The sequence below is a fragment of the Mustela lutreola genome, chromosome 7 (genome assembly GCF_030435805.1).
Source record: "Mustela lutreola isolate mMusLut2 chromosome 7, mMusLut2.pri, whole genome shotgun sequence".
NCBI classification, from domain to species: domain Eukaryota; kingdom Metazoa; phylum Chordata; class Mammalia; order Carnivora; family Mustelidae; genus Mustela; species Mustela lutreola.
In genome coordinates this window covers 132,460,756-132,474,067 of record NC_081296.1, presented here as the reverse complement: position 1 = coordinate 132,474,067, position 13,312 = coordinate 132,460,756, and the positions used below count along the sequence as shown (strand labels likewise).

General features: G+C 43.6%; 1 protein-coding gene across 2 annotated transcripts in view; it reads right to left on the bottom strand.

Moving 5' to 3' along the window:
- STON2 (stonin 2) overlaps positions 1 to 13,312 on the bottom strand; it is a 156,010-nt gene that overhangs the window by 6,903 nt on the left and 135,795 nt on the right. For both annotated transcript variants that reach the window (XM_059182622.1, XM_059182623.1), the window contains 2 exons: positions 7,796 to 9,634; positions 2,005 to 2,207 (listed from right to left, as the gene is read on the bottom strand). In XM_059182622.1, the coding sequence (XP_059038605.1) occupies positions 2,005 to 2,207; positions 7,796 to 9,634 (2,042 nt within the window). The remainder of the gene's footprint in view (positions 1 to 2,004; positions 2,208 to 7,795; positions 9,635 to 13,312) is intronic.

The window sequence follows — 13,312 nt, the reverse complement described above, 5'->3', positions numbered from 1 at the left end:
CTGTCGAGAGTAGAAGTTGGAAAGAAATGTCAGAAAGGAGAAAAAACCATCCCAATAAGAAGTAATCCCAAAGAGAATACCTCACCGGGAGATTCCCTATAATTTTGTCACTGTTTTGAGCTTTGGCCACACTGGAGCTACTCTGGCCTGGAGGACGGCACGGTTCTCTCTTGGCACATGCTTTTTGCTTGGTCTGGAACTCCCTCTTCTTCGCAGTCCACCTGGAAATTTTTTATTCTTTGCCTTGCACGCTGCTCAAAGGTCACCTCTTCTGTGAAGCTGTCCTCAAGTCATTAGGTGCTTCTCCTATCCATATCTCCACTGTCCTTGGTACATGAACCTGACTCCAGCATTCCACAGGCTCCCTGGGACAGGAGCAGGCCCTCCTTGACTACTGTATCCCCATAATGCAGGCATGTGGCGGGCAAACAAAAAGGTTTGCAAATAAATGGATTCCTCTCCAGCCAGCTGTTTATACTCTCTATTACTTTATGGCTTTACAAAGTCTCCCAACTGGTCCTGGGATGGAGCCCTGCATCGGCCTTTCTGCTCAGCAGGGAGCCTGCTTCCCCCCTCTCTCTCCGCCTGCCTCTCTGCCGACTTGCGATCTCTCTCTGTCAAATAAATAAATAAAATCTAAAAACAAAAAACAAAACAAAAAAACCCCAAGTCTCCAAACTGGTAAGTATTGTTTGTTTATGGTTCTACCTGTGTTTTCAGCAAAATATGGTAGCTGTAACTAAATGGATTAATACATTCATCTTGCCTTGAAAGAGACACACAATGAAGCCTTTGACAAGTCAGAAAAGAAGTACATCAAGTAAGAGAGTTTCACAGTTAAAGCCGCTCCACTCTTTACCACTTTGGATATTTTATGACGAAGGAAACAATTCAAGCAGTGGACTAGGCCCATGCTTGATGAAAGTGCTATTTTTTTTTCTGGCCACAAGATGGAGTATTTGTTCTTCTTGGTAGTTTAAGATTGTAGAGGCCACAACTAAGGAAACATTTACAGAAAAACAAACCATAAAAAAATCTAAGAATATTATTAAGAATAAAAAATTATTAAACCACTTTGCAAAATACTTCAATAAGTCCCACTTTCTGTCTTTGCCATTTAATCTGCTACTGAATTTCTAACACCTCAAGACAGAATGACCATGTCTGAACTCTTCCAATTTTGTTTCCTCCTTCCACTGCCCGGATCCTGTTACAGAAGCTTGCTTGGCTTCTGAATTTTGTCTTGCTATAGCCCTGTGACCAGGTCATATGTGTCCCGATTTTACACGGATCTACATCATCAACTCTGAAGCCGAAACACATACTTTGGGTTAGCACTTTCCTGAATTCCCCTCCACCTTCCAAGTGCACAACTTCTGCAACATGTATTATGAATGAGAATATGATCTTATGATATACTCATTTATAATATTCATATATCTACTCATTCATAATATTCATATTATATATAGTGTACAATTAATAATACAGAATGTTATAGATTAATAATAATCCCTTTACCCCATGACTTTTTTTTTTTAAATTTATTTATTTGACAGAGAGAGAGCACAAGTAAGCAGAGCAGCAGGCAGACTTTCCGCTAAGCAGGGAGCCCGATGTGGGGCTTGATCCCAGGACCCCGGAATCATGACCTGAGCCGAAGGCAGCCGCTTAACCCACTGAGCCACCCAGGTGCGCCCCCATGACTCTTTTGATGTTGTTCATGATGACTGAAAGACATTATACTCTCCTCTTTCGCCCACCTCTTATCTTTTCCCAACCTTTCTCTTGCTCACTAGAGATTAATCATTCAAATCACAGCGGACTCACCCACAGCCGCGTATGGCACACCTGTCTCTAAGGCAGTAAGAGTCTGAACACATGGCATCCAGGGCAGACACCGCTAAAAGGAACAAGATGGGGCAAGGAAGGGTGGGGAGGGGGGATGGTGGAGGGATAAACAAACGGTCTTGGACACATTAGCCAGATGCCTCCTGAGGCTACCTTGTAGCTGTAGTGTGCGGAATAATTAACCCACTTCCTGACGTCAGTCTTGTCTTCCACGGAGATGGATCTTACAGCGGCTTTGGAGGCAGAAGTTGTGGGCATGCTGAACTCCACATTCACGTGACTGGCAAATCTGGAAGGCACTTCCCGGTCAGAGCCAAGTTCAAGGTGGCAGAAGAAACAGTGAGGGTGACCAGAAGCTATGAAAGGGAAAGAATCCAGACATTAGGTTCTTTGGAGAGCCATGGAAGGAGAGGCCCATAGAGGCACCTCAACCACAAAAAAGGCCTGAAGACCGCCTCCCGGCTCCACACCGGGCAGTCTTTCCGGGGGTCCAGGGCTGAGCATTTCCTTCCGCGGAAATCACAGTGCCTGTGCCTCAGACCCTTTGCTAGAACTATCTGATTACAGTGGCCTTTATCCTAGCAATAAAACCCACAGCCTGAAAAACGGGTCACTCTGCCTGCTGAAGTCAGGGTGATATGGGAACACAGCACGAATACCAGAAATAAAGGCCTAGATCCATAGAATGGCAGAAAGGAATAAAAGGGAGCAGCACTTAGCAACGAATAAAACATCAATGACAGCCACACGGAGCCAAAGAATCAATTCCCTTTGAAAGAAGAATTTTCTCAACAGCATTTCGTCTTTTTACAAAAATGCTTTGGCACGTTGGTGTGGGTAATGGCATCTGTAAATGACAAAGCCTTTAGAAACAGCACAGACACATGAAGGATGGACATGATGCACTGGATAGGATGCAGACTAACAGAACCCTGCGTGTGAGCCCCAGCTCTCCTCCTATGTGGTAGAGATCCTGCCCCCAAGTCGTTTGTTCTCCCCTCGCCTCAAATCCTGACTTGGGAAATGGGGAAATGGGAGATGGGTGGTAAAGGGTGGGCTAGACAACGCCAGGCAGAGTCCCTGGCTGTTCTTTAATTCTATACATCTATGGCTAGTTCTACTGCACTTGGATGGAAAACTTAATGTTTTCCATTTGAGGGCTGTTCTTAGATATGTGCGTGAAGAGACAGATCAGTCTGTGGCTATAACCTCTGAAAGCACGGTTTGCTGAGCACTCTAGTGTCTCAATGCTGCCTGCACACCCTCTCCCTGCATCTTTGCAACAATCCCTTGAGATCACAGTCTTTACGTTCTACAGATGAGGCCACAAAAGCTTTGGGAGGGAAAGTGAACGAGCCAAGGTCAAAGCTGGAAAGTGGTGGACTGAGGACTGAATCCAAGCACTCTAGCCCGGAGGTGTTTCAACCACTCTGAGTCACAGCCCCCCACAGAGTCCCCAAAGAGTCCCCAACCCCAAGACCAGTTTGCAGGGTGACGTGAGTGGAGAAGTGAGCTGTAGGAACCTCCGTACAGCAACTTGCCATGGATAAACAATGTGACATGGCTTTGGCTTCATTATGTAATACCAACAGCCCTTAGTTAAAGGAGTTTCCCCAAATAAACAATTGCAATTTTCTTTATTGATCTGGGCAGGACTTTCTAATCTCAGCAAGTGAGGACATACACACTCTCTCTAAGGAAAACATTACGGAGTGAAGTACATGTTTTGCTCTGCTTGACAAATAACATAGTTCAGTGGTTATTTCTAAAGAGTAAAATTCTGGAAAACTGAGAAATTTGCACTGGTTTCTAAGAAAGAAATTTTAAATTGGATACACATAATAGTAAAAATTACATTATCTAAAAATGAATCCGTGTGTTTATTTTTTAATTATAATTACAATTACAGTTGTAATTACATAGCTATCGGCTACATTTATTACAGGCCAGAGATTGTCCTAAACACTTAAAGGCATTATCTAATTTCTTTCTTAATGAGCTAGGTATTAATAACCCTATTCTGTAAATGAGGAAAGTAAGATTTCTTTGCAAGGTTTAAGTAAATCGCCTGAGGTGACAAAGCTACTAAAATGCAGCACTAGGAATAAAACTCAGATCTGATGCGGAATTATTGTGTATTGCTATGGATTTAGATCACTACAAATTACATTGAGGAGTTTCTTACTTTTAATCAATGGCAACCTGTACAACAGTTTTATCTAACTGTCCTTATGTGCACAGTGTTGGAATAATGAGGAATCATTACTTTCCACAAAGCTGATCTCTCCGCCCACCCCTCCAAAGTACATTCACAGCAAACTCTCTGAATGCGGCATTCTTCCATGATTCCCAGCACCAACCAATGGATGTGTAGGGCTGGTGGACAGGTAGGAGAATGCAATTCTGAGTGCTAGTGTCGTCTAATTTATGGTAATGAACTATGCGAGCCCACGCATTTTGTCATCTTCCTTGATGAAGTTGAGAAAATTTAACATTAAAATTCAGATTTCTATTTTCCATAAAAGGTAAATTCTATTGAAATTGTTTTCTCTCGATCTAATATTAGAGAACTGGAGTTCCAGCAAAGAAAGCTACCTATGCAAGACAGCATATTTTGTTTCCTGGTGGATGACCTGGGCAAGCAGTAGGCCTTGTTCTGCCACATTCTAAGACTTAGAAAAGCTCTAAGTCTTGGGATCAGGGTGAAAGGGGTCCTTAAGAGCCCGGTGGGAAGGCAGGGGCGGCCAAACATGCATAAGGCGGGGCTGGACCTGCCAGTTTAAACCATGTTGGACTCCAACGGCAGCTTGTGAACCATTTGGTAGCAGGACTGGGAGAAGCCCACTGTGGCTGCAACAAGTCAGGGGTGCTGACCCGCGGTCCCGGGCTGCCTCCGGTCTGACAGCCCTGCCGGCGGCAGGCAGGAGTAAGCATGCAGAGGTTCTGGTCTCCTTCTCTGCTAAATGGAGGTATGAGAATTATGAAAAAATCACCTGTAAAATATACCATCCAAGGCTGACTGAAGTCCAAGATGAGCTCAGAAAAAGGATGGCAACTAACGGAGGGCACACCAGATGGGCGGAGCAGGAGCTGGTCACAGCGAGTGCTGGCAACACTAAGAACCCACTGTCCGACTGCAATTCAGATCCTATATCTCTCAGGTTTCCAGAAAAGAGTCTTACCAATTTCTGGAACCTATCCAGAAATATACCATTGGCCAAGAGTAGAAGAAGAAGCCCTTTTTGGGTGTGTGGGTGGGGGTCGTTACTAAAAATGTATAACCAGGATGCCTAGGTGGCTGAGTCGGCTAACGGCCTGCCTTCAGCTCAGGTCAGGTGTCCCAGGGTCTGGGATCGAGCCCCCCCAATCAGGTGCCCTGTTCAGCAGGGAGTCTGCTTCTTCCTCTGGCTACCACTCTCCCTGCTTATGCTCTCTTTTTCTCTCTCTCTCTGAAAAATAAATAAAATCTTTAATAAAATAAAATAACGTGTAACCATGATATAATAGCAAAAGCAGTGATGGGGGAATAGCTTAAGGGAGAAACATTCCCAAATATCCTTAGACTGTCCTGTATTTCAAAAATCTTTCACAAATAAAGGTTCCAGTAATCAGGAAATACATTTGCAATACATCATCTGCATTTCCTTGGCCTTGAGCCTACTGAACACTAACCTGCTGGGAAGCATTAAGTCAAGTGTTTGCTGAAGACCTATATTTTCCCTTGTCCCTTGTCCTGCAACCACTCTCCCCACCCCCACCCCTTCTTCTGGTCACAATCCTTCCCCCCTCACCTTTGCTTTGAGAAATAATCTTCCCTAGCACTGCATGTCGTGTCAGTCAAAATGTGCTACCCTCCCCTTGACTCCTGAGCCAAGTGACGCAAGGACAGAAAATGGCTTGTGATGACTGACCCCAACGGCTGCAGCCTGAGGAGACATCTCTCAGTTCTGCTTTCGAGAGCCATCCTTTCTAAGCCTGCTGGCTCAACTGTTCCAAGCTACCCTCCAACAATCTTTTTTTTTTTTTTTTTTTGGTTGTCTTTGCTGCTTATCACCAAAACCCTCTCATACAGTAACTGTTAAATATTCGAGAGCAAGAACTTTGAAACAAACGAGATAGATGTGTACCCACTGAGAAAACCGCAAACCTCTTCTCTTAGAAGAAATACTTTCACATTTGTGCCTACTGTGTCCTCTACAAGAGGCAGCTGGGTATTAAGAAAAGACCCCTGGATGTGGCTTTGTGACTTCAGATAAGTCGTGTTGCTCCTGGTCCCTAATTTTCTCATCTATAGAGTGAAGAGGTTTGACTGAGTTATCGCCAAGGTCCCTTCCAGCTTGAAGACTCAGTAATTTCATAACAAAATTATCTGAATCCACGCTTAACAAACTTGAAGGGCCAAACATTCCGATAAACATAAACCTGAGGCCTTGTCTTTTGGAGGTCAAGTCTCCAGCAGGTTCAACGGTCACTCCCCCCCCTTCCACCTCACTTCTCTTCTCAAGGGCTTCTGTGCCGAAGGAGAATTCAGGGCTTTTCCTTTCAGACAGGTCCCGTGGCTGAGGTAGAAATCACAGTGCTATCACCAGGAGAATACAGTGCTGATGTCAGGAGAAATGTATAAGCAGGCCCAGAGAGGGAGACTTTGTTTTTTAAAAAAAAAATCCTGTCAGTTTGGAAACCAGGGTGGGGGTGGGGGTGTTTGGCAAGTCCGGCCTCCAGCACAGAGGTCCAATTGTCTCTTCATTTCGCACTGGGCTACAGTGTCTGACACAGAATGCCCCGGTGTGTGTGCAGGGCCTGGACAGCTTGGGGAGGTGACCCGATCGTCCTGCTTCTTACAGGCACGTCACGTCCCAGTTTGGGTAGGATGACACAGCCATTCCACACTCAGAGCAGGAAATGGAGACTCTAAACCCTTTTCAGGGTTTAATAGTGAGAATGGAAGAAGGCTATCTGCAGAAGGGTAGAGTTCTTCCCAACCTCATCCTTTTTGCCTGGCTAGCATATCTACTTTTGTTAACAAATGGGCGAAGTTTACAATAAACAAGAAGTGGTTGAAAGGACCATTCGATTGTGGGCTTATGGCCTGTCATTGGGGTCATGCAGACTTCCTCTTAGAAATAAGACTATTAAAGCCTGTTGGATTGCTCTCTAGTTTTGTCATTTCGCTAAATTCCCTGGACCCCTAAGGAAAGTCGTCACCTTCCGTGCTCACTCAAGCACAAAAGCCTCCCTGAGAGCTGTGAGCAAGGCAGTGAGGGCCGGTAAGCTTGCTTTCTTTGTGTAAATCAAACACGCCTTCCTTTCCTTTGTATCTGATAGAATTTCCTTTTGGACCTTCTGGTCCTGGCTGACCTTCAGTCTGATCAGAGGCCATTTCTCCTTTTCTCCCTCCTCAAAATCCCAACTCTGAGTTGGAGATGTAATGACTGACACGGGTCTCGCACAAGGGGACTGGCATCATGAGTCTGACTCCTCACCCATACTGCATTTATGACTGGCCATAAACTGATCCCTCTACCTACACTCAAGGCACAGCGGGAAAGCTACCTCTTCAAAACCAGAGGCTTTCTAGGATCTGGAGATAGACAGCTTCCGGAACCACAGAGAATACTTAAATGAGTCGGAAAAAGCATACAAATTCATAAGTTGCCCTGCAATCTGCTTAGCAGCTCAGCTGACAAGAAGAACACAGAGTTTTCTAGAAGTAGGTAATAAAGGAGAAAAATGGAGTAAACTGGGCCATTCACGTTTGTTACTTACTTTTTGCTCAAGTGTTTTTGCTTCTCTGGTCCCACTTCTCCATTACCATATTTCTGTCACACAACAAAAGCCAGGCCTTCATAGGGAGACAGAATGTGGAACTCTAGGGTCAGAGAGCTGGGGTCAGCTCTCCTGTAACCCACGTGGCAGCTTTCACAGAAGAGAAACCTCTACCTACCTGAGTTTTTGTCAGGCAGTCGGTTTATCCTCCACACAATGGAGTTGAAGGCATGTTCGTACTTGGCAGTTCCCAGAGTTACTCTCATCACAGGCTCAGAGCCAGACATACTGGCTGAGCCAAAACTCGCCCCCCGGTTCACTTTGGCTTTTAAAGACTTTTCCCCCAGGACGCTTTCCCTGCGGAAGTTTTTCACCCATTCACTGGGCACGGGGTAGCGAACCATCACATTCTCACAGGGAACCTGAGTGAGAGGGTCTCGGTTAGAGGAGAAGCCGGCTGACATCCTGAGCCAGCTCTGCACCTCCACCTCCGCCCCATTGATGCTTGCTGCCGTCCTGAGTGTGAAAGGCAAGGTCTTCTCTGCAAATACTGTCCTGAACCGCATGAGCTCAAAGCGGCAGGCATCCAAAGGGTTGAACAGAATAACCCGTGAGCTGCTGAATACGTCCTCATCCACACACCCATGAAAACGGCACTGATGGAGCTTGATCCACTTGGTGGTGGTGGTGGGCATGATGTCTTGCCGGGAAACTATCTCGTTCCCTTTGACAAGGACATCGTTGAGACCCAGGCGGCACTCTGCCAGGCCAGAGAGGAAACTCAGAATGTGGATCCGCGTCAAGACATGGTGCTGGAGAATCTGGTTGTCTCCTTTGCTCACAATGCCAGAGAATTCATCCTTGACATCCACAGTAATCTCCTCCTCCAGGTAGTTCAAGCCAACTGTGCTCAAGTCCATTGACAACACCGGCAGATTCATGAGCCGGTCCTGAACGGCACGGATGAAACTCAGGAAGTCGTCGTAATCGGTGGTGCCCAGCTTAATCACTTGTTCCCTCTCTGCTGTGTGGGCCACAGCAGGTTTGGGTTGGTATTTCTTCTTCTCCTTGTAGATGACACGGTCTATTCGTAAGCTGTGGATCCTGCCATTCTCATCATAGTTTTGGAGCCGGGGTTCCGAAATTTCATGGCAGATCTCCAGCTTGAACTCACGGAATGGTTTTTCTAGACCCTGCTCATAATACAGCTGCAGGTAACCACTGTCTGTTAGTTTGATGTAGATGGGTCCCCAGTGCCTAGACGACATGATGTTTTTCTTCTCAGGGATCCTTAGCATCATTGGCCACCCATCTCTGGGCCGGGACAGTGCTGAACCAGGTGGGGGGTCATCTAGTTCAACCCAGGCTATGGGGTCATCATCTGGTAGTGTTGCGCTGCCTGAACGATCAGGGTCATCAATCTGGAGTTGCTTGAGTTTTTCAACAGCATCAGAGTGGGACTGGGTTTTGCTTGAGTCATCAAAACAGATGGCATCCTGGTGGACGGCAATGAGAGAATCCCTTTGGCTCTTGCCTGTGGCACTGGAAACGGAATTGTTTTGGGAGCGTCTCTCCTGCTCCTCAAAGAAAGCAGTGAAAGGGTTGATAGGGGAGGGTTGGACATCCTGCAGAGTCTCATTCAGGAAAGGATTGGTTGTCCTCCAAGGCGGAGCCTCCGTTATGGAAGGCGGTTGGTTTAAGGATGAAATGTCCAGTTTCTGAACTTTGGAAAAGTTCATCAAAGTGCTCTTGGGACGTTCCCTCTTCTTAAATGACCCAGCTGAGTGATGAGGTACATCTGGGGTCACAGATGCAATAGGTGGTGGGTTTGGCTTCAGGGGAGAGGTGACTGGTGGCAAAGGGCAGCTGACCTCATTGTCATCAAAAGTGACCCAGCTGGGGAAACGAGCAGAGGTTACTGGAGAGGCAGGATATCCGTTCATGGCTGGACTACTGGCCTGCCAGCTGATGGCCTCCATCTCTACCTCTTCATCTTCCTGGACTGAGGAAGAACTGTCTAAAAGAAAAAGGAGAACATATGAGGGCTGCTATTCAGGGCCTCTTAGATGTATGGGAAACAGGTATGGGAATGAAGAATGACTAGAACTTTATCTGGAATCCAGTAAATTCCAAAGAAGCTCATTACCTGTGTCAAGATGCTAGTCTGGGCACAGATTTCATAATTTTGTAATAAGCACAGCACAGGGGCCACACGTCAAATGCAGTAAGAATACAAATGGGCCTATCGATAAGACTAAGGCCCCTCATAGTTTAACTCTTATACATTCTCCCCTTGATAGAAGTTTCTAGAAAAGATGCTGTCCTTACTATGCTCTAAAGTGTGTATTAATTTTTAGACATTGAATTCCACCTCCTACATAAAATGATAAAAAGATGATCTCATCTCATTGAACAAAACACATTACCTGTTCTAAGTGATCACAGATAATGTGATTGGAGGGGTTTTTGCCCAAATGTGATCAAGAAATACTAAAGACAAAATATTAATACCCTTAAGATGAAGTAAGTCCATACAAGTGAATAAGAAGGCTACAAAAACTTTAATAGAAATTTAGACAAAGGACATATACAGACAGCTCAGGGGAGGGAAACAAAAACTGAGTAATAAGCATGTGAAAAAATGTCCAATCTCACTAGCAATAAAAAATGTAAATTAAAAACAATCAGTGAAGATTTTAAAAACTTTTCATCTTCAGTGAGGTTAAGGATACCATTATATGAACAGTAAACAGAACTTTAAATGGACTGTAAGTTTCTATAAACTCTCTATAAGTGGTTTAGCAATTTGTATTAAGGGTTTTACAAACATGTGTAAACAATAACTTTGTATTTTACCCTAAGGAAATAAATCCAAATTGTGAACCCTGTTTTGACTAAATGTTAACCAACTAAGGTATACAATAGAATAATACCCAGCCATTATAACATTTATAAGTATGCAGTAATACGAGAAAACACCCACAGTCTCTTCTTTTTTCTCTAAAATACTTTCCCGTCTTGGGGTTTATTTATTTTTTGTGGAAGGAAAGGGGATATTATAAATAAAACACCACCTTAGCAGGGACTTCAAGGGAAGGGATACAGGACTTGATTTTCCATGTGGGAAAGATCCAAACCTTTTAGGTAGCAAAATGGCCCTGTGTGTTCGCTGGAATTGTGCAAAGGGAGGGGAAATTGAAGACTTTGGCAAGGAGTGGATTGTGACGAAGGAATAGCACAGAAAACAAACCTGTGTGGCATATAGTAGATACTCCGTAAAAATGTGTTGATTGAATAAGTGAGAAAGGAGACTTTGCACTGGGGCAGTTCTATTTTCTCTGTCCCTGGAAGAAAGCGTATGGAGATCTCTGAAACCATTCCACCCACTATGTCTACCGCCAGCAACCTGGCATCAAAGGAAACAGATGTTCAGTGGTTGAGTCAAGTAGTTGAGTTTTCTAACCGCCTCACTAGACCTTCATGAATATCATATCCAACCAAACCAGATCAGCAAAGCCACACACAACTGCAAGTGGAATTACAGGTAAATGGGATGGCTGGCTCGTTACTCATCTTCCCAAGTGTATTTATTCAAACAACGAGCAACTTCCTCTAATGAAAACATCACCTTGAAAATGTAAGCTAAATATGTGAGCATGCATACACACAGATCCATACTCACCCCAGAAATATAATGGGTAAAAAAGTGTTTTCTGTGTGTACAGCAACCACAAAAGGATTTCAAAGCATTTTAAAATGACAGATGAGACTTTCCTTCAAATTAATCATTAATCCACTTTTGGAGATGTGGGATTTATTTTCTGGAAAATGAAGGGAAAAGGGTCAATAACCCAGGTTTGTAGGATTTGTATTTTACTTATTATCATTACTACTACTTCTACCAGTATTGTATCAGAAGCCAAAGGGAACAATGTGGGTCTGAGTAAAACAGAATCACTTCCTTGGAACGTGACTGATCCTCCCCAGACGACTGGAGAAGCCGTGCATCTCAAAACATCAATGTTTTATGAAGCTGCTCTAAGGAGCTTTTGTAACAGTAGAGTTTCCACCCAGACAGCCTGGTACTGACCCAGCCCCTGTACCAGGGACATCCTTTTTGTCTTGGGGCTCATCACCACTCCCTAGTCTGAACAAGCCAAAGTTCTTTTCCTTTGGAGGGTGCTTTTCTGCCAAAGCTGTTTATTCTTGCTGCCAAAGGATTCCCTTCTGTTGGGAATCTTGTCCCCAAAATAGTATTTCTCATTTTCCTCTATGAAGCCAAAAAAGAAATGGACAGGGCAGGGGTGGGGCAAGTCTTTGTCTTCACTGAACATAATTTTTTTTTAGAATAAATTCCTTTGTAAATGAGGTTATTTAAAATCATACAAAGTCCTCGACAGTTCTGAAGCATTAGACTTAGCATACAATTTAAATGAAATTTCTTTAAATCTGGAGGGAAAATTTTTAATTAAATTAATTTCGAGAGACTCCATCTTCTCTTTGACAGCCATTAAAAACTATCAAAAGACTATTACAAAATATTCTCTCGGTTGGTAGAGAATCATCTCCCATGATTATAATCCGTTCTAAAAATCCATCTTTGGGGGCAGTAGTGGAGTGCAGGTCAAATTTCTGGAAATAAGATTTTTTTTCTATGAAGTCATTTATAAAGAAAAATGTCTTAATAAAGATACTTTTACAGATGAAAAGCAAAAATGGTCTCTAGTTCACGTGAAAATAAAGCATTTCTTGGACTGAACTCAAGGACTAACAAACACAGCTTTTAGAAATAATCCCTTATTGACTTTCCTATTTGTAAGCTCTTAATTTTCTATCATTTGTCAATAACTGAAAGGCATCTTGAATTGTTTTTTCAAAGATTAGGTCATATTTTTTCTGAGCCTCTTTTTTTAATTTTTTAAAAAGATTTTATTTATTTATTTGACAGAGAGAGAGATTACAAGTAGACAGAGAGGCAGGCAGAGAGAGAGAGAGAGAGGAGGAAGCAGGCTCCCTGCTGAGCAGAGAGCCCGATGCGGGACTCGATCCCAGGATCCTGAGATCATGACCTGAGCTGAAGGCAGCAGCCCAACCCACTGAGCCACCCAGGCACCCCTCAGAGCCTCTTTTTATTAAAACCTCTTTATTATATTATTCAAGACTTTCACATGTAAAAAATCAACTTATCTGTATGTGAAATTTCTGGAGGAAAATATCCGATCATATATGACAAAAACTTGGTATCCTTTATGTAATACGACAGTGTATTCTTAATAAAAATGATACACCTGGGGTGCGTGGGTGGCTCAGTTGGTTAAGCGTCTGCCTTTGGCTCCGGTCATGATCCTAGAATCCTGGGGTGGAGCGCCAAGGCAAGCTTTCCGCTCAGCAGGGAATCGGCTTCTCCCTCAGTCCTCTCCCACCCTCTCCCCATTTGTGTTTTGCTTTCTCTCAAATTAAAAAACAAAAAACAAAATTAAAAAAATTAAAAAACAAAAAACAAAAAATTTACAAAAAGATACACCCTCACCAAAAAAATTAAATAAAATAAAACAGGATAAAAACACATAATTTGCCAATTAAGAAATATAAATGTCAGTAACTATTTAGGAAAGAAAGTTGAACCTTATAAAACAATAAATACAATTATCTCTGTGTCAAAGGGACAAAAATTTACTATGAATCATTACTTGTG